We start from the raw sequence: 20,718 nt of genomic DNA on the forward strand, positions 1-20,718 counted from the left end.
AGGCTGAAACACTAATGCCAGATAGATAAAAATAATGAAAGAGAAAACCGATATAAATTACACAAGAATGATGATTTATTTATGGATTTTTACTGGGTTATTTTCTCTTTATTCAACCAGACCGCCACCCATCCACCCTACAACCGGACAATATTTAATGAACGTTTGCGCCCCATGGATATAACCGCAGGTCTTTTTCCCCTACTGTCTATACTCTAGTTTTACTAGCACTATAGACTATTCACCTCTCCTCTCTTGACACAAACAATGGATTAAAACTGAGCAAATAAGAAATTAATCTCTGCATTTTTTTGTTGAGTGCTCCATCTCCTTTCTGCCTTGAATGAATCCTTTAGGACTTTTTTCTTGATAAACCCTTTTGTTAGAAGGCATAGTACCTTAGGACCATTGCCGTGGGAAGTAGGGTTGCCGAGGGTGCTGAAAAGTCAAAATAAATAACAAAATATATTCATAAATAACTCATATTTTGGGAGAAAAAAAAACGGTTTATTTTCTCACAAAAATAGTGTACTGTAGCACGGGCAAAAAAAAATGTCTGCACCCCCCCATTACTACAAGGCCCTTGAAATCTGGGGTACTTTCCCACAGCAGTTCCTGTTATGATGGATTCTTGTCGTACTTAGGTCATGAAAGTGTTCATCAGATAGGATGCTACTTTCACTTTCAGTGTCTGCAGACTTTAAATAGCCTGCAGCTTAGTGCTTTTGCCATCATTGCAGAGGATACTTGACTCTCAGCGAAACTACGAGTATATGTGAGTATCAAGCCTGACTTCCTGTCTCTTCTGATTTCCAAGCGCATAGGTATTCAAACTCTTGGCCTGTGATGTCTTTTAAAATGATTTCAGCGACCACTTTCGTATTGTTTGCACTAAACTACCAAACTGAAAAACTCTGATCGTTGTATAAATATGAAGAGACATTTATAAAATTTCTCACCCCAGGCGTTCCTTCATCATCAATATTTTTCAGAGTTTATCTATATCATCTGCTCCACCCTGATTTGGCTGTAGAATTGTTCTCATGTTTTATTGTCACTCTTGCAGACAAACACAAATAGCAATAACAAACCTGTGTCAAATTATCAACTAATGATGATCTTCAGTCTGGACCTTGATATTTTGAATCAGGCATGTTAGTGCTGGATTACAATACAAGCCTATAGAACCAGTCACTACTGGAGCAGGAGATCCCTGCATTAGAATTTCGCCTTAAGATGCTGTCTAACTATTTACTATTTATTATTGTTACAGATCATTATTGGAAGTAAAATGGTTCATGATGACAAAATGTGTTGTATTTTGCTATTGACACGACAAGGAATAGCATCATAGAGGTAAAATAAGTATTAATGATGATGAACTTGTATCAACCATTTACTTTGAAGCGATCTTGTGAAGCCACTTGACCATGGACTCCCCAATGTGCCTCGTTAAAAACGCCGACGGAGAGCTTTGCATAGAACCAGAGGCCATCGACTACCTGATGGGACTGAAACAGAAAGTCGTAGTTGTGTCTGTGGTCGGGCTGTATCGCACCGGCAAGTCCTACCTCATGAACAAGCTGGCTCAGAAGAGAAGTGGTGAGAGACAAATATATCTTTCTTTACAAACAGGTTTGGACATCATCAGTCTTTTTTGGTAACACTGTACATTAAGTTTCCCCTAAAACTCTGTAGCTACACAGTAATAACCGTAGAAAGATATATATATATATAAATATACATATATATATATATAAAATATTTTTTTTACTTTATTAATTTCCATGCACAGAAATGCCAATGTCATGAGGAAATGATCACAATTTCAAACTCTCCCAAAAAGTTGTTGCAAAAATGTAAAAAATGAATATTACCTGAAAAAATGACCTCATGTAGTTCCTTACAATAGCCCTCTGTGATATCAAGGAATATTTCTCCCAAAACTGTGATTCCTTAAAAACGTGTGCAGAATGTTGGTCAACTCAGATCTTTCTAAAAATCCTAAATGAATCAGGAATGAGCAGGGTCAGCTTTACCATAAGGACCCCTTCTTCATGTCCTCATTACATGTTGTGAAACAAGACCACTCACGGTCTAAAAAGTTCTCTACTTTTGATAGATTTAAACAAAAGTATTGAAATCACCATGGTCACAATCATAACCTGTCCTCTCCATCTCCCTTATGAAAGTAAATAAATACTGCACTCTGAACCACAAAACATATTAGATTCATGATAGTGTTGTTAGACAAGGCAAGAACTAGAACTTAAAAACATGATGTTGTTTTGTTGGAATTTGCAGCTGTTTTTGGTAAATAATGAAATATGCTAACTTCTGAAATTACTTTCTCATCTTTGAAATCCTTTAAAGAGAAGTCAAACTGAAAAATGTTCTCCTGTCTTCTAATTTCTCCTGGTTAGTCTGTTGTCTGCAAACGTTGTTACATTGTAACTACATAGTAATTAAAAATGTCACCTCACTTTACATTAAATAGCTTGCTGCTGAGTAAGTACATTTTAAATACATGTGTGTCCCATGTAACAACATTGTAATTACAGACTTGGTTGTTAAAGATTGTTATATAGTAATACTACTAATAATATATATATATATTATATATAATATATATGGTAATATTATACTTAATGTTCTGTTGTCTCCTAATTTCACCTCATTAGCCTATTATCTGCAAATTTTACATTGTAACTAGTATAGAATTTAAAATACCATACTACTGGGTTTCATTTTACAATAAGTTGCTACATGCTAATTACAAGTATATCCTGTGTAACTACATTGTTCTTAAATTAAACTTAAATTGGGGTCCATTTGGTGTTGATTGCACCTCTCTGATTCAGAGGGGTTGGGTTAAATAAGGAAGACACATTTCAGTTGAATACATTCAGTTGTACAACTGACTAGGTATCCCCCTTTCCCTTTCCATTGAGCCAGGTCATAACATATCTGTTTGAGAGTGACTAACAAAATCAATGGGAAACCCCCTGGAGGTCAGGGCCCCTGAGCACATGCCATGCTTGTCCAGTCAGTCATTAGGTGATGATTAAGCCTACTCTAAGGGTTAGATAACTGTCTGGACTACCTTACCTAGCAATCTACAGTAAAAGCTGACATGGGTTAATTGAGTGAATGACGTACAGTAACAAGAGGGAAACTGCTGATGCACCAACACATTTTGAAATTGCACTTTGTGTATTCTGCTTTTCTGACTCTCAATAGTAAGTTAAGACCCTGACTGAGTTACAAAAATATATGTACAGTATATGTTCATATACAGTATATGTACAGTGAGCTAACAAAGTATTGGTACAGTGACAGAAAGATGCTCACCTCCCCTGTTATTGTAATGGTGAGAGGTTAGCATGTCTTGGGGGTATGATATAAAATGCTAACCTCCCCTGTTATTGTAATGATGAGAGGTTAGCATGTCTTGGGGGTATGATATAAAATGCTAATCTCCACTGTTATTGTAATGGTGAGAGGTTAGCATGTCTTGGGGGTATGATATAAAATGCTAACCTCCCCTGTTATTGTAATGATGAGAGGTTAGCATGTCTTGGGGGTATGATATAAAATGCTAATCTCCACTGTTATTGTAATGATGAGAGGTTAGCATGTCTTGATGGTATGATATAAAATGCTAACCCTCCCCTGTTATTTTAATGGTGAGAGGTTAGCATGTCTTGGGGGTATGATATAAAATGCTAACCTCCCCTGTTATTGTAATGATGAGAGGTTAGCATGTCTTGGGGGTATGATATATAATGCTAATCTCCACTGTTATTGTAATGGTGAGAGGTTAGCATGTCTTGGAGGTATGAACTTTCTCACTCATCATTATTCACGATTCATTCAGGACTTTGCGTAACTATGCGTATTCTTATTTACAACAAAAGTGACTCAAATATGACAATACATTATTTACCATTCATTTCTAAGTGAATTTGTCCCAGTATTTTTGGTCCCCTAAAATATGTAATATGTACAAAAGGTGCAACAATTTCTAAACAGTTCACCTAATATGGAGGAAAATACGCTTAAATTAAAGCTAAGAGTCACCCGCCACCCTCCCCCCGCTATACTGTTGACCAGCACTAGTAAGAGCTCGGAGCTAGCTAGCGCTGGTCCGCACTAACTCTGGTCTAGGGCGTAGCTAGCTAGTTCTGGTCAACACTAGTTCTGGTGCGCACTAAATAACTCTGGTCAAGGGCGTAGCTAGTAGCTAAATAGCGCTGGTCCACACTAGTTCTGGTCCGCACTAACTAACTCTGATCTAGGGCGTAGCTAGTAGCTAGCTAGTTCTGGTCCGCACTAACTAACTCTGGTCCAGGGCGTAGCTAGTAGCTAGCTAGTTCTGGTCCGCACTAACTAACTCTGGTCCAGGGCATAGCTAGTAGCTAGCTAGTTCTGGTCCGCACTAACTAACTCTGGTCCAGGGCATAGCTAGTAGCTAGCTAGTTCTGGTCCGCACTAACTCTGGTCCACACAAACTAACTCTAGTCTAGGGTGTAGCTAGTAGCTGGCTAGCGCTGGTCTGCACTAGCTCTGGTCTGCACTAACTAACTCTGGTCCAGGGCGTAGCTAGTAGCTAGCTAGTTCTGGTCCGCACTAATTCTGGTCCGCACTAACTAACTCTGGTCCACGGCGTAGCAAGTAGTTAGCTAGTTCTGGCCTGCACTAGTTCTCATCCGTACTAACTAACTCTGGTCTAAGGCGTAGCTAGTAGCTAGCTAGTTCTGGTCTGCAGTAGCTCTGGTCCAGCTCTGTAACAGTGTTATAGTCTGGTTAAATATTTAAACTGTAAATGTCCTCAATAATCTCTGTTGATTTAGGTTTTGCCCTTGGAGCCACCATCCAGTCCAAGACTAAGGGCATCTGGATGTGGTGTGTCCCTCACCCTGAAAAAACAGACCACACTCTGGTGCTGCTGGATACAGAGGGGCTGGGGGACGTGGAGAAGGTGGGGGGGGGGGTCAAAGTTCAATCTCTTTACAATCCACATTCATATTCATATTCCTCTTCCATATTCATATTCCTCTTAGATTACTAACCAAGCACAGTGAACACATATCTGCACACTCATCATTTAAATGAGATGATTACTGAGTCAGAGATCCAATACATGTCGTCATACTTGTTTCAGGGGGATTCTAAGAATGATGCCTGGATCTTCTCCCTGGCCATTCTGTTAAGCAGTACTCTGGTCTACAACAGTCGAGGGACCATCGACAATGATGCTGTGGAGAAGCTTCAGTATCCTTTTGGGTCAACATTTGGCTCCATTCTGTGGCATCTTGTGGACATAATTTGTTGTGGTATTTGATATGATAGTTTGTTTGTTAGGCTTTTGACAGTCTTCTCAGCCATATTAGTGGTAGCCTTGCTAATTGTGATGGACATTTTCATGAATTTGTATGTATATTTTTAACATTATTTAATTGTAGGCTAGACCTAATCATTGATATGGTAGAGAATTTTAATTTTAATAATGTTCCAACTAAATATGTTCCATTTAATTAAATATGCTATATGCAAGTTGCATATGTCGTGTTTATCAGTACTACGTAGTAATTTACTTCTCTGGAAACTGTAAAGGGCTTGAGAAATCTCAGGATGCCGGTTCCCGTGATTGATTCTTAGCTTTAGTGAACATGAAGAGCTGGTGTTGACTAAAAGCAATGTCTGTGACTTTCAAGCAAATGACGTTACTGTGTCAATTTAAATCTAAACTGAAAATTACTTGTTTTGTTTGTTTTTTTGCTTGTTTGTAACTTCCCTGAAATTCAAGTCCATGTACGCAAACTGTGCATGACATTGACATGAGCTTTGGGAACTCCTGTATCAATCCTCAACCGGTCCTATAGATATGTGAACGAGCTGACAGAGATGATCAAGGTGAAGTCTACCACTGACAATGAGGAGGAAGGAGAGGGCACCCAGTTTATGCAGTTCTTTCCTAATTTTGTGTGGACCGTCAGAGATTTCACTCTACAGCTCGAGATCGACGGCGGAGAAATCACTCCAGACCAGTATCTGGAGAATTCCCTGCAACTCAAGAAAGGTGATATTGATTATTATAAACCAGGTAGTTTGAGACCTAGATGCTGATTGACTCAAACAGCATTCCAGCTGTGTGTATATCAGACAATATACCACGGTATGATGCAAAGCGTAGCGTTATGACTATAACTACTGTTCTCTGAAGGAGTACAACATATTATAAGGAGTCGCACTCTCACGACTTCGGTTGAAGGATCTACAATCATGCCTGACATGACCAATGAAATCCACTCCTTGCTGTAAGTCCCGCCTCCCACAGGTGATAAGCGTGAGGCTCTGATTTATTCCTCCAATTATTATTATTTTAATTTTATTTGAACCAATCCACCTCTTCAGAGGAAAAATATCTTAGTTGTTTTTTTTTACAGCTTTTCTGCTACATATACATTCATTTTACATAATGTTACAGGGGCGGCAGGTAGTCCAGTGGTTAGAGCGTTGGGCCAGTAACCGAAAGGTTGCTGGATTGAATCCTTGAGCTGGCAAGGTATAAATCTGTCTTTCTACCCCTGAACAAGGTAGTTAACCCACTGTTCCCCGTGTGGCCATCATTGTAAATAAGAATTTGCTCTTTGCTCTAGTTAAATAAAGGTAAAAAAACCCATCTATTTACCAACCTTGAGGAATCCATTTGAGGTATCCAAACTGGAGGTGAGAGTGCTGGGAAAAGTGAAGGCTGTGAGGATCACGAGAGGTGGGCTTGTTTAGATTTGTTGTGCTTCTGCGGATCAGAAGAAACGTGTGGCGTCTCACCCGATTTTGATAAGTTTGAAGTGTTGTGTGTGTCTCTTTGGAACAGGGCACCCCTCAAGGGGGTCATATCTGGCGTCTCATGGGAAGTGGATGTTGAAGAGATTAAAAATATTCCTGGAGTGACTGATGCAAGTCGGATGAATCCTGTGGTGAATAAAGAAAAAGTATAAAACATTGCCTTTTAGTAAGTCGACTTCGGCACAACATCCTGTGGGGAACTATAATCACGAACAAGCAGAGCCCAATGGACGCTAAATGGAACGGCCCATGGCAGACCACCCAGACTTGACCCCGCCAGATGCGTCAGTCTGGGTATTGTGCACACTGAGCGCTGCCTAGTGACTTTCCACTGTCCCAGCTTTAAGCACACTGTGGGCTATAGTGGGAACAGTACCTAGTGACTTTCCACTGTCCCAGCTTTAAGCACACTGTGGGCTATACTAGGAACAGTACCTAGTGACTTTCCACTGTCCCAGCTTTAAGCAGACTGTGGGCTATACTGGGAGTAGTTAATTCCAAATGATAAAACCTCAACAGTGTGTGGTTATGCTACAGCCCATATATCTCCTATAGTCAACCCATTAAACAATGTCCAAGACGCTGCCAGACCCTGGTGGAGTGGGCGTGTACATCACTAGGTAACTCTTTCTCCTTGCTGCTATATGCCAAGGAGATAGCCTACACAATCCAGTGGGAGAGGCGCTGCTTGGAGAGCATCCTGCCACATCCTGGATTAGCAAAACAGACAACAAGTTGTTCTCATCACCGGATTTCCCGGGTCCATTCAATATATGTGCGTAAAGCTCACACTGGACATGGGGCATGTAACCTCTGTTGCTCTTCAGAAGCAAAGGCAGGAAGTGAAAGGGAAATAGCTCAAAATGAAGGACCTGTAGGACAGAGCCATGACTTTTGGAGCGAATGTCTATGAGGGAGGGGCGCCCTCTTGTGGATAGAGACACAACATCTCACTCTCACCCTGGAGAGATTGATATACCCCTTGAACCCCGTGGACACTGTGGAACGTGGGGTAACAAAGGGGGGAACATTAAACATGGACAAGCTTCTAACATTCATAGTGCTTCTATGAAACTGTAAAGCCAGCGTGAAGCCCCTTTATGGGCAAAAAGGGCTCTGGCAAGCTAGGATAGCTAGCATCTTTAACTGCAACATAGTCTGTTTATAAAAAACCAAGCGACTTTACGCCACCTATACTAGTGAGGGCTGCCTGAGCATGCTCCACGCCCGAGACACTCTACACATATACCTCACTCTCTCAGGCCTTATTACTTAAATATACCTCACTCTCTCAGGTCTTATTACTTAAATATAACTCACTATTTCAGGTCTTATTACTTAAACATACCTCACTCTTTCAGGCCTTATTACTTAAATATACCTCACTCTTTCAGGCCTTACTGCTTAAAAATACCTCACTCTCTCAGGCCTTATTACTTAAACATACCTCACTCTTTCAGGCCTTACTGCTTAAAAATACCTCACTCTCTCAGGCCTTATTACATAAATATACCACACTCTCTCAGGCCTTATTACTTAAATAAACCACACGTGGTGGTTTGAGACCTGAATGCGGATTGGCTGACAGTCATGGTATATTAGACTGTATACCACGGGTATGATAAAACATTTATTTTTACTGCTCTAATTACGTTGGTAACCAGTTTATAATAGCAATAAGGCACCTCAGTGTTTGTGGTATATGGACAATATACCACGGCTAATGGCTGTATCCAGGCACTCCACGTTGCGTTGCTTAAGAACAGCACTTAGCCGTGCTATATTTGCCACATATCACACCCCCCTTTATTGTTTAAATATATGACATTCTCTCAGGCCTTATTGCTTAAAAATACCTCTATAGGGCCTCCCGGGTGGTCTATGGCGCTGCATCACAGTGCTAGCTGTGCCCCTAGAGATTCTGCGTTCGAGTCCAAGCACTGTTGCAGCTGGCCATGCCCGGGAGACCCATGGGGCGGCGCACAATTGGCCCAGCGTCGTCCGGGTTAGGGGAGGGTTTGGCAGGCAGGGATATCCTTGTCTCATCGCGCACTAGCCACTCCTGTGGTGGGCCGGGCGCAGTGCATGCTGACCAGGTCATCAGGTGTACGGTGTTTCCTCCAACACATTGGTGCGGCTGGCTATATATATAAATACCTCTACTATTTACAAATTACACCGGCGTGATTTATTACCTTCAGCCGCTTTTAAACATTGTGTGTTTGAGCTACATACTCCTTTTTTTCATCGGATGTGTCTATTCCTTCTTCATCCGCAGATACCAACCATTAGCCTGTGTGATTAATGGGGGCTGAGATAGAACGTTGTTTGTGTGACAAGAGTGGATCGCCGAAAACGGTTCTTCTCACAAAACTGTCTGTAATGTCCGAACAGTTTGAGCTACAGACTATTATGACCCCAATATGAAAAGCTGAGACCCTCACAAACACACACATGTAAGCCACACAAGAATCGATAGAAGCCAAGGGGTTCTTCTACATAGAAGATCATAGGAAATTCCAGGACATAGTGTCTATAATACTGTAATAAGATCACATATTTGTTGTCACAAACTCCAAACTCCACACAGTTGTCACTAACAAGTTGGATATTCATTTCCCACTGAGAAAACAATTGCTGTACTTACAGATTTCTTTTAAATTCATTTTTTTATCAGGTTTCTGTTAAGGCGGACATTATTTTTTTATTGACATTTGCAATACAACTCACGAAAGCAACTGCAATTGCAATTTTTATGTTCTACTTGTAGCCCTGGTTGTCCTGAAAAGGAAAATGGTAAAAACTTAATTGTGAGACTAAATATAAGATCAAGCAGATGAATAAAACAGCAGCGGTCTGTGATGTTTATGAGCATGGCCTTATTTCTATTAAAGCATATTGGATGACTGCCAGTCATATTCCATTCACCAGTTCAATGTAACATCAATAGGTTTAGGCTACTACATGATATTTTTAATGTTCCCTACACCCATCATGAGGTCGCTACAACCTAGCCTATGAATGAGAGTTTACAAAGAGACAAATTTGAGTAATCAAGGTGACAGACAGTGACTCGTTCAATACCATCTTCAACACTCTGGCCTGCATCTAGCTGATCTAGGATGTAATCATTGGTCCAACAGTTGCAAATGAGAATTTCTATTGGACAAATTCAAGTGTGTTTATCCCCGTTTTGTTCCATTTGCTTCCGTTTAAAAAATGTTTTTCAACAGAATGGGGGGAATGAATACACCTCTGATCAAACACATACAAACAGCATGATCATTATGTTCATTGTAGATTCCTTCTCACATCTACGTGCTTTCCTCCTCTGACCTTTTCCCTTTGCTTGTGGAGTGCAGTGCACAACACATCAGCTGTCTGTGACCAGACGAAAAATACCTTTCCAAACCAAACCTTCATATCATAACCACTCAACGCTACACAAAGCCTACATCATTGTCAGCATATTAGCTAACATCATAGCTAGACAACCTAGCTACTTGAACTAATGCATTTGTAAACCAGCTACAATCATCCAGTACAGTGTACAGTCAAGGCAAAACGTTTTGAGAATGACAAAAATATTAATTTCCAAAAAGTTTGCTGCTTCAGTGTCTTTAGATATTTTTGTCAGATGTTACTATGGAATACTGAAGTATAATTACAAGCATTTCATAAGTGTCAAAGGCTTATATTGACAATTACATGAAGTTGATGCAAAGAGTCAATATTTGCAGTGTCGACCATCCTCTTTCAAGACCTCTGCAATCTGCCCTGGCATACTGTCCTTTAACTTCTGGGACACATCCTGACTGATGGCAATGTTGAAAAGGCATTGTTCATCACCAAACTGTTCCTGGATGGTTGGGAGAAGTTGCTCTCGGAGGATGTGTTGGTACCATTCTTTATTCTTAGGCAAAATTGTGAGTGAGCCCACTCCTTTGACTGAGAAACAACCCCACATGTGAATGGTCTCAGGATGATTTACTGTTGGCATGACACATGATGCTAGCGCTCACCTTGTCTTCTCCGGACAAGCTTTTTTCCGGATGCCCCAAACAATCGAAAAGGGGATTCATCAGAGAAAATGACTTTACCTCAGTCCTCAGCAGTCCAATCCCTGTATCTTTTGCAGAATATCAGTCTGTCCCTGATGTTGTTCCTGGAGAGAAGTGGCTTCTTTGCTGCCCTTCTTGACACTAGGCCATCCTCCAAAAGTCTTCGCCTCACTGTGCGTGCATATGCACTCACACCTGCCTGCTGCCATTCCTGAGCAAGCTCTGTACTGGTGGTGCCCCGATCCCGCAGCTGAATCAACTTTAGGAGACGGTCCTGGCGCTTGCTGGACTTTCTTCGGCGCCCTGAAGCCTTCTTCACAACAATTGAACCACTCTCCTTGAAGTTCTTGATGATCCGATAAATGGTTGATTTAGGTGCAATCTTACTGGCAGCAATATCCTTGCCTGTGAAGCCCTTTTTGTGCAAAGCAATGATGACGGCACGTGTTTTCTTGCAGGTACCATGGTTGACAGAGGAAGAACAATGATTCCAAGAAACACCCTCCTTTTGAAACTTCCAGTCTGTTATTCGAACTCAATCAGCATGACAGAGTGATATCCAGCCTTGTCCTAGTCAACACTCACACCTGTGTTAACGAGAGAATCACTTACATGATGTCAGCTGGTCCTTTTGTGGCAGGGCTGAAATGCAGTGGAAATGTTTTTGGGGGATTCAGTTCATTTGCATGGCAAAGAGGGACTTTGCAATTAATTGCAAATAATCTGATCACTCTTCATAACATTCTGGAGTATATGCAAATTGCCATCATACAAACTGAGGCAGCAGACTTTGTGAAAATTAATATTTGTGTCATTCTCAAATCTTTTGGCCACGACTGTACTGTCAGTAAGCAGTTTAGCAGTTACACCTGCAGGCCCCGGTGGCAATTAATTCATAAAACCAAAAGTTTATCCTGGGCGAGTCCCAGTGTTGGATAGCCATGGATAGCATCCCTCACTGTTTTAGCTGGATGTTTGAGTAGGTTAATCTAGCTAGTTGCATTTGAAAGTTAAAAAATGCTACTAAATTTTGCTCTCTCTCTCTTTCGCGACTCCTTAATTTGTAAAGAAATGTATTAGTTAAAAACTGTTAATCTATTGTCTTTCTCTCTAAATGCGTCCATTACTCAACACATTTTATACACTGTAGTGCTAGCTAGCTGTAGCTTATGGTTTCAGTACTAGATTCACTATCTGATGCATTGATTGGGTGGACAACGTGTCAGTTCATGGTGCAAGAGCTCTAATAGGTTGGAGGAGAAAGGAGATGTTATTGGGATGTACCCAAGATCTGCTTACTATAAAATCCAGTAATGCCAATGTTATCTTTCAGGTACTAGTAAAAAGATCAATGACTACAACCTCCCGCGAGAATGCATCCGGAACTTCTTCCCCTCACGCAAGTGTTTTGTGTTCCCCTTCCCTACAATTCCTGTGAACATGCACCGACTGGACTCCATGGACGAGGCTGAGCTTTCTGAAAGCTTCAGAGAAGTTGCAGATACTTTCTGCAGCTTCATTTACCAGGAAAGCCGTCTGAAGACTGTTATAGGGGGACACACATTGACCGGAGAGAGTGAGTCAGATATCTACCTACAGTACAGTATATGAAAATGGATAAATATTTTGATATATTGAATTTTATTGTACCACTAAATATGTAGTGGCACATATTTTTCCTCACACCTCTATCTGATTGCAGTGCTGGGGCATTTGGTCACCACCTATGTGGAGACCATTGCCAAAGGATATGTGCCCTGTCTGGAGAATGCTGTGTTGGCCATGGCTAAAACTGAGAACCAGGCTGCTGTGGATGAGGGCCTGGCGGTGTACCAGAAGGGTATGGAGGATGTGAAGGCCTTATTCCCAGTGGACATCAATCAGCTGTCAGATAACCACCTTCGCTCAGAGACCGAGGCCACACAGGCGTTTATGAAGCGATCCTTCAAAGATGAAAATGGGGAGTTCTTGAAATCTCTTGTGGTAAGGTTCATCATTCTAGATCTGTGCCTGGTACATGATTGATTAGTTTATGCAACAAAATTATAATCAGTAACAGTAACACCAGTGACACCAGGTGGAATATGACCAATCAGGACAATTCCTCAATCAATGAACTTCTAGAGACAAAAGAACACTACACTACTATTACTCAGATTAGATTTTAATTTTGGAATATTGAATAGAAGCCTAGTATAGATATGGAGCCAATATGTAACCATTTATCACTATAGGAACATGGCATACCGGGGTTCACATGTCTGAATCTGAAAATTCCCAATAAATCTTTTAGGAGGCCATTGGCAACCACTCCTCCTACCTTTTCAAACAAAATGAGGATGCCTCAGAGACGAAGTGCAAGGCCCTTCTGGAGAATCTATCTGCTCAGATGGATCAGGGGATGAAGGAGGGGACGTACACCACACCAGGAGGCTATGAGCTTTACTGCAATCACCATGACAACATAGTGGCACAGTACCGGGCTGAGCCCAACAAAGGAGTCAGAGTAAGAGCTAGAAACCAAACAACATCAACAACGTTGTGTATTAGAGAATCAAAAACATCCATCATTAGTCAGTAATGACCAATTAAACATTTCAACTAATCTCAGTCACCTGGTTAGGGTTTGAATCTAAATCAATGCAACAACCTATAAGGCATGTTTTCTGCAGGCTGAGGAGGGTCTGGAGCAGTTCCTGAAGGGAAAGAGTGCAGAGTCCAACTCCATCCTGCAAGCTGACAAAAAACTGACTAAAAAAGAGAAGAAATTACAAGGTAAGCCACACCTCAATCTTTTTTTATTTCCAATTATAAAATAATAATCTACTGTGATAGGCTAATACAGAAGATGCAAACAAGAACAGTGGCCTAACCCTAATGACAGGAACCGCCCAAAATGACAACTTTAAGTATTATGGAGTAAAAATTATTATTGGTGGCCGACTAGAACATATAAATTATGATTTCACAAATAAGCATTTTGCTAGTATCTGCTATTTTGAATTATATGATTTTCTCCCCTCCCAGTGCCGTCAGAAATTATTCCAACCCCTTGACTCTTTCAAACACAGATTCAACCACAAAGACTAGGGACTTTTTCCAACGCCTCGCGAAGAAGGTCGCCTATTGGTAGATGGGTAAAAATAATAAAAGCAGATGCTGAATATCCCTTTGAGCATGGTGAAGTTAATAATTACACTTTCGATGGCATACACGCAGTCTTTACAAAGATATAGGCATCCTACTTAACTCAGTTGTCGTAGAGGAAGGAAACCGCTCAGGGATTTCACCATTAGGCCAATGGTGACAGATACAGAGTTTAATGGCTGTGATAGGAGAAAACTGAGGATGGATCAAAAACATTGTAGTTACTTCACAATACTAACCTAAATGACAGAGTGAAAAGATGGAAGCCTGTACAGAACAAAAATATTCCAAAACATGCATCCTGTTTTCAATATGTCATACTATCCAGGTCTGTGTCCAAACAATTCGAGTTTCTACTTCTAATAATCTACCTTTCCAGAAACAAGTCTCTCACTGTTGCCTTTTGTTATAGACCACCTTCTGCCCCCAGCTGTGCCCTGGACACCATATGTGAATTGATTGCCCCCCAACTATCTTCAGAGCTCGTACTGTTAGGTGACCTAAACTGGGACATGCTTAACACCCCGGCCGTCCTACAATCTAAGCTAGATGCCCTCAATCTCATACAAATTATCAATGAACCTACCAGGTACAACCCCAAATCCGTAAACACGGGCACCCTCATAGATATCATCCTGACCAACCTGCCCTCTAAATACACCTCTGCTGTCTTCGACCAGGATCTCAGCGATCACTGCCTCATTGCCTGCGTCCGTAATGGGTCTGTGGTCAAATGACCCACCTCATCACTGTCAAACGCTCCCTAAAACACTTCAGCAAGCAGGCCTTTCTAATCGACCTGGCCCGGGTATCCTGGAAGGATATTGACCTCATTCCGTCAGTAGAGGGCGCCAGGTTATTCTTTAAAAGTGCTTTCCTCACCATCTTAAATAAGCATGCCCCATTCAAAAATGTAGAACCAGGTACAGATATAGCCCTTGGTTAATTCCAGACCTGACTGCCCTTGACCAGCACAAAAACATCCTGTGGCGTACTGCATTAGCATCGAATAGCCCCCGTGATATGCAACTTTTCAGGGAAGTAAGGAAAGCAAAGGCTAGCTTTTTCAAACACAAAGTTGTATCCTGTAGCACAAACTCCAAAAAGTTCTGGGACACTGTAAAGTCCATGGAGAATAAGAGCACCTCCTCCCAGCTGCCCACTGCACTGAGGCTAGGAAACACTGTCACCACCGATAAATCCACGATAATTGAGAATTTCAATACTCATTTTTCTACGGCTGGCCATGCTTTCCTCCTGGCTTCCCCTACCCCGGTCAACAGCCCTGCACCCCCCACAGCAACTTGCCCAAACCTCCCCCATTTCTCCTTCACCCTAATCCAGATAGCTGATGTTCTGAAAGAGTTGCAAAATCTGGACCCCTACAAATCAGCTGGGATAGACAATCTGGACCCTCTCTTTCTAAAATGATTGCAATTGTTGCAACCCCTATTACTAGCCTGTTCAACCTCTCTTTCATATCGTCTGAGATCCCCAAAGATTGGAAAGCTGCCGCGGTCATCCCCCTCTTCAAAGGGGGAGACACTCTAGACCCAAACTGTTATAGACCTATATCTATCCTACCATGCCTTTCTAAGGTTTTCAAAAGCCAAGTTAACAAACAGATCACCGACCATGTTGAATCCCACCGTACCTTCTCTGCTATGCAATCTGGTTTCCGAGCTGGTCATGGGTGCACCTCAGCCACGCTCAAGGTCCTAAACGATATCATAACCACCATCGGTAAAAGACAATACTCTGCAGCCGTCTTCATCGACCTAGCCAAGGCTTTCGACTCTGTCAATAACCACATTCTTATCGGCAGACTCAACAGCCTTGGTTTCTTAAATGACTGCCTCGCCTGGTTCACCAACTACTTCTCAGACAGAGTTCAGTGTGTCAAATCGGATGGCCTGTTGTCCAGACCTCTGGCAGTCTCTATGGGGGTGAAACAGGGTTCAATTCTCGGGCTGACTCTTTTCTCTGTATACATCAATGATGTGGCTCTTGCTGCTAGGGATTCTCTGATCTACCTCTACGCAGATGACACCATTCTGTATACTTCTGGCCCTTCTTTGGATAATGTGTTAATAACTAACCTCCAGTTCGATCTTCAATGCCATACAACTCTCATTCCGTGGCCTCCAACTGCTCTTAAATACAAGTAAAACTAAATGCATGCTCTTCAACCAATCACAAACTGGAACTGCCCGCCCGTCCAGCATTACTACTATGGACAGTTCTGACTTAGAATATGTGGACAATTACAAATACCTAGGTGTCCGGTTAGACTGTAAACTCCCCTTCCAGACTCACATTAATCATCTCCAATCCAAAATTAAATCTAGAATCGGCTTCCTATTTCACAACAAAGCATCCTTCACTCATGCTGCCAAACATACCCTCGTAAAACTGACTATCCTACTGATCCTTGACTTCGGCAATGTCATTTATAAAATAGCCTCCAACACTCTACTCAGAAAATTGGATGCAGTCTATCACAGTGCCATCCGTTTTGTCACCAAAGCCCCATATAATACACGCCACTGCGACCTGTATGCTCTCGTTGGCTGGCCCTCGCTTCATACTCGTCGCCAACCCCACTGGCTCCAGGTCATCTATAAGTCTTTGCTAGGTAAAGCCCCGCCTTATCTCAGCTCACTGGTCTCCATAGCAGCACTCACCCGTAGCACGCACTCCAGCAGGTAAATTTCACTGGTCACCCTCAAAGCCAATTCCTCCTTTGGACGCCTTTCCTTCCAGTTATCTGCTGCCAATGACTGGAACGAATTGCAAAAATCACTGAAGCTGGAGACTCATATCTCCCTCACTAACTTTAAGCACTAGCTCTCAGAGCAGCTCACAGATCACTGCACCTGTACATGGCCCATCTGTAAATAGCCCATCCAACTACCTCATCCTCATATTGTTATTTTTATTTTTTTTCTCCTTTGCACCCCAGTATCTCTACTTGCACATTCATCTTCTGCACATCTATCACTCCAGTGTTTAATTGCTATATTGTAATTACTTCGCCACTACGGACTATTTATTGCCTTACCTTCCTAATCTTACCTCATTTGCACACACTGTATATAGATTTTTCTATTGTGTTATTGACTGTATGTTTGTTTATTCCATGTGTAACTGTGTTGTTGTTTGTGTCGCACTGCTTTGCTTTATCTTGGCCAGGTCGCAGTTGTAAATGATAACTTGTTCTCAACAAGCCTACCTGGGTAAATAAAGGTGACAAAAACAAAAAAAAACAAGCACTGAAGTAATACTGCAAAGAATATGACAAAGAAATATATTTTTTGTCATGAATACAAAGTGTTATGTTTGGGGCAAATCTAATACAACACATTGCGGAGTACCACTCTCCATATTTTCAAGCATAGTGGTGACTGCATCATGTTATGGGTATGCTTGTAACTGTTAAGAACTTTGGAGTTTTTCAGGATAAACAAATGGAAGCTCAGCACAGGTAAAACCTTGTTCAGCTTTCCACCTTTCAGCAGGACAATAACCTAAAATGCAAGGCCAAATCTACGCTGGAAATTCTTACAAAGAATATAGTTACAGTTACAGTTTTGGCCGAGTTAGAGTTTGGACTTAAATCTGCTTGAAAATCTATGGCAAGACTGGAAATGGATGTCTAGCAATGTTGAACAACCACTTTGAAGAATTTTGAAAATAATAATGAGCAAATATTATACAATCCAGGTGTGGAATGCTCTTAGAGACTTACCCAAAAAGACTCACAGCTGTAATCGCTGACAGAAGTGATTCTGTATTGACTCAGGGTTGTGAATACTTATGTAAATTAGACATTTTTGTATTTCATTAAAAAAAAGTTTAAACATGTTGTCATTGTATGTGTAGATGTGTAGATGGGTGAGAGAAAAAATATATTTAATCCACAACAAAATGTGGAATAAGTCAAGGGGTATGAATACTTTCTGAATTCACTGTATTCCAATCTGGTGCCCGACTAATTAGCACCATAGGGATATCCAAATTTAACCTAAATTTACCACAGGCATTACGTGCAGCTGCATTCTGAATTGATGATTACTTGAGTGCTGTCAGCTGTGGGCATGTGGGCAGGATTGAAACAAACCTAACCTTCATTTACGTTGGGATGCAGTCACGATCTCAAAAATATGTTTTGGCCGAGACTGACTTCATGACCAAAATTATCCTATTTACACTTTTTAGTACATTTTAATAGTAGAATAAATGTTGGGCTCATTGATGCAATTAACAATTATTTTATAAAATATTGAATTTGTCCTTTACTACTATAGCCCCTAGAAATGCATTAAATAACACACTCTTAAATGGCAAAAATATAGTCAAAAAGGAATAAGGTTTTGAAATGTCTGTCCTAAATCTAGGAGATATAAGAAAGCTCAGGGGAAAAAATATAGATATATATTTTTTGACAAATATTTAACCCCTTTTTTTTGTTGGCACAAAGCTCCCTCCTTTTTTAAACTGGTACGGGGTTACCTTCAGATGAGTCACATGACACTTGTGATCGCAGAGCAAAACGGGGAACACCACAATGTTCGTGAGAGTTTCCACTTTCTATAGAGTGATAATTAGTTTGTAGGCTAAACAGTTCGGATGCTACAGCCGTCAGGATGTCTCGTGGTCTGACAAACAATGCAGTAGATCTGCCCCTTTCCACCGCAGATGCGGAAGGGCGACATAGATAGATGTGGTGGATTGAGGCGTAGCCCAATGCAAAAACAAATTCAAGCTTAAACCTGCCAGATTTTAATGGGTATTTTTTATTATGTTACTTAGATTGACGCACCGTTGCGCCAATAGACTCTAGAGGGTTTTAATGTGTATGAATCTGTATGAGAAAATGAGTGGTTGAGTTTTCCTACTTATTTATCTCTCTCCTTGGCTCTTCCAGCTGAGAAGATGAAAACAGCTGAGCTGGAGCAGGAGAAGGCAGCATTGAATGAGAAACAGGCAGAGATGCAGCGCACCATTGAGAACAATCGCATTAGCCAGGAGAAGTACTTGAAGGAGATGAAAGAGAAGATGGAGAAGGAGATGAAGCAACAGCAGCAGGAGTTCAACAGGACCCTGGACCGCAGGATGCAGGAGCAGAAAGATCTCCTGGAGAAGGGCCATAAGGAGAAGGCTGAGCTAATGAGGCAAGAGAACGAGGAGATGAAGAAGAGGGATGAATTGGAAAGGGAGGCCAATACCCAGAATCAGAAGGCTCTGCTGGAATTATTCAAGCAGCAGGCTGCGGAACAGAATAAACAGATGAGAATATTAATTGAGGAGCTCTTGAATAGACCACAGTACCCACCCTGTAATGTCATGTGATCCACTCCACTTTGAACCTTTGGATGCCTGTCTATGAAAAGCCAGCTGATATTTAATAGAGTTTTTGATGAACTTTATACTCGACCTTACTGTATTCTACTGTGATCCACTCCACATTGAATTCCTGACTATGAAAAGTAAACTATTATTGAGTCTTGAAGCGTTGAAGTGTTTGTCCTCTATAGCTATCATTGTTTTAATCTGACCCTGCTGTAAATCTATGAAAATGTTTACGTCTTGAAAAACTATCTGGCTTTAATGGCCACATGAGCCTGGATCCTCTCTAGGTTTCTTCCTAGGTTCCTGCCTTTCTAGGGAGTTTGTCCTAACCACTGTGCTTCTGCTCTGCATTGCTTGTTGTTTGGGGTTTTAGGCTTGGTATCTGTAAAAAGACTTTGTGACAACTGCTGATGTAAAAGGGCTCCATGAAATAAATTGCATTGATTGACCTCTTGTGAACCTTATATCGTAATACTTATATCCGGGATGCTGGCCTTCTAGGCAGAATTGCAAAGAAAAAGCCATATCTCAGGCTGAAGAAAAGATTAAGATGGACAAAAGAACACAGACACTGGACAGAGGAATTCTGTCTAGAAGGCCAGCCTCCCGGAGTCGCCTCTTCACTGTTGACGTTGAGACTGGTGTTTTGCGGGTACTATTTAATGAAGCTGCCTGTTGAGGACTTGTGAGGCGTCCGTTTCTCAAACTAGACCCTCTAATGTACTTGTCCTCAAGTTGTGCACCGGGGCCTCCCACTCCTCTTTCTATTCTGGTTAGGGACAGTTTGCGCTGTTCTGTGAAGGGAGTAGTACACAGCTTTGTACGAGATCTTCAGTTTCGATCTTCAGTTTCTTGGCAATTTCTCGCATGGAATAGCTTTAATTTCTCAGAACAAGAATAGACTTGACGAGTTTCAGAAGAAGGTTTTTGTTTTTGGCCATTCTGAGCCTGTAATCGAACCCACAAATGCAGATGCTCCAGATACTTAACTAGTCTAAAGAAAGACCATTTTATTGCTTCTTTAAATCAGCACCACAGTTTTCAGCTGTGCTAACATAATTGCAAAAGGGTTTTCTAAAGATCAATTAGCCTTTTAAAATGATAAACTTGGATTAGCTAACACAACGTGCCATTGGAACACAGGAGGGATGGTTGCTGATAATGGGCCTCTGTACGCCTATGTAGATATTCCATAAACAATCTGCCGTTTCCAGCTACAATAGTAATTTACAACATTAACAATGTCAACACTGTATTTCTGATCAATTTGTTGTTATTTTAATGGACCATTTTTTTTTGCTTTTCT

The 20,718-nt window shown here is 41.3% G+C and overlaps 1 protein-coding gene across 1 annotated transcript; it reads left to right on the plus strand.

Annotated features, from left to right (window-relative positions):
• The first annotated feature begins 635 nt into the window (after positions 1–635).
• On the plus strand, positions 636–19,861 carry LOC106582501 (guanylate-binding protein 1). Its single transcript, XM_082967238.1, has 10 exons — positions 636–775; positions 1,408–1,602; positions 4,854–4,981; positions 5,165–5,274; positions 5,886–6,082; positions 12,247–12,489; positions 12,616–12,896; positions 13,207–13,419; positions 13,586–13,688; positions 18,988–19,861. Exons 2-10 carry the CDS (start codon positions 1,431–1,433, stop codon positions 19,410–19,412), a joined length of 1,872 nt encoding a protein of 623 aa, XP_082823364.1. The 5' UTR covers positions 636–775; positions 1,408–1,430; the 3' UTR covers positions 19,413–19,861.
• The last annotated feature ends 857 nt before the right edge of the window (positions 19,862–20,718 follow it).

This window comes from Salmo salar, chromosome 21 (genome assembly GCF_965601325.2).
Source record: "Salmo salar chromosome 21, fSalSal1, whole genome shotgun sequence".
Taxonomy (NCBI): domain Eukaryota; kingdom Metazoa; phylum Chordata; class Actinopteri; order Salmoniformes; family Salmonidae; genus Salmo; species Salmo salar.

Excerpts from the sequence above, each read along its gene's own strand:
- LOC106582501 (XM_082967238.1), top strand. The coding sequence starts at position 1,431 with ATGGACTCCCCAATGTGCCTCGTTAAAAACGCCGACGGAGAGCTTTGC. Across the intron at positions 1,603-4,853 it reads GCTGGCTCAGAAGAGAAGTG|GTTTTGCCCTTGGAGCCACC; the intron begins GTGAGAGACAAA and ends CTGTTGATTTAG. Across the intron at positions 4,982-5,164 it reads GGCTGGGGGACGTGGAGAAG|GGGGATTCTAAGAATGATGC; the intron begins GTGGGGGGGGGG and ends TACTTGTTTCAG.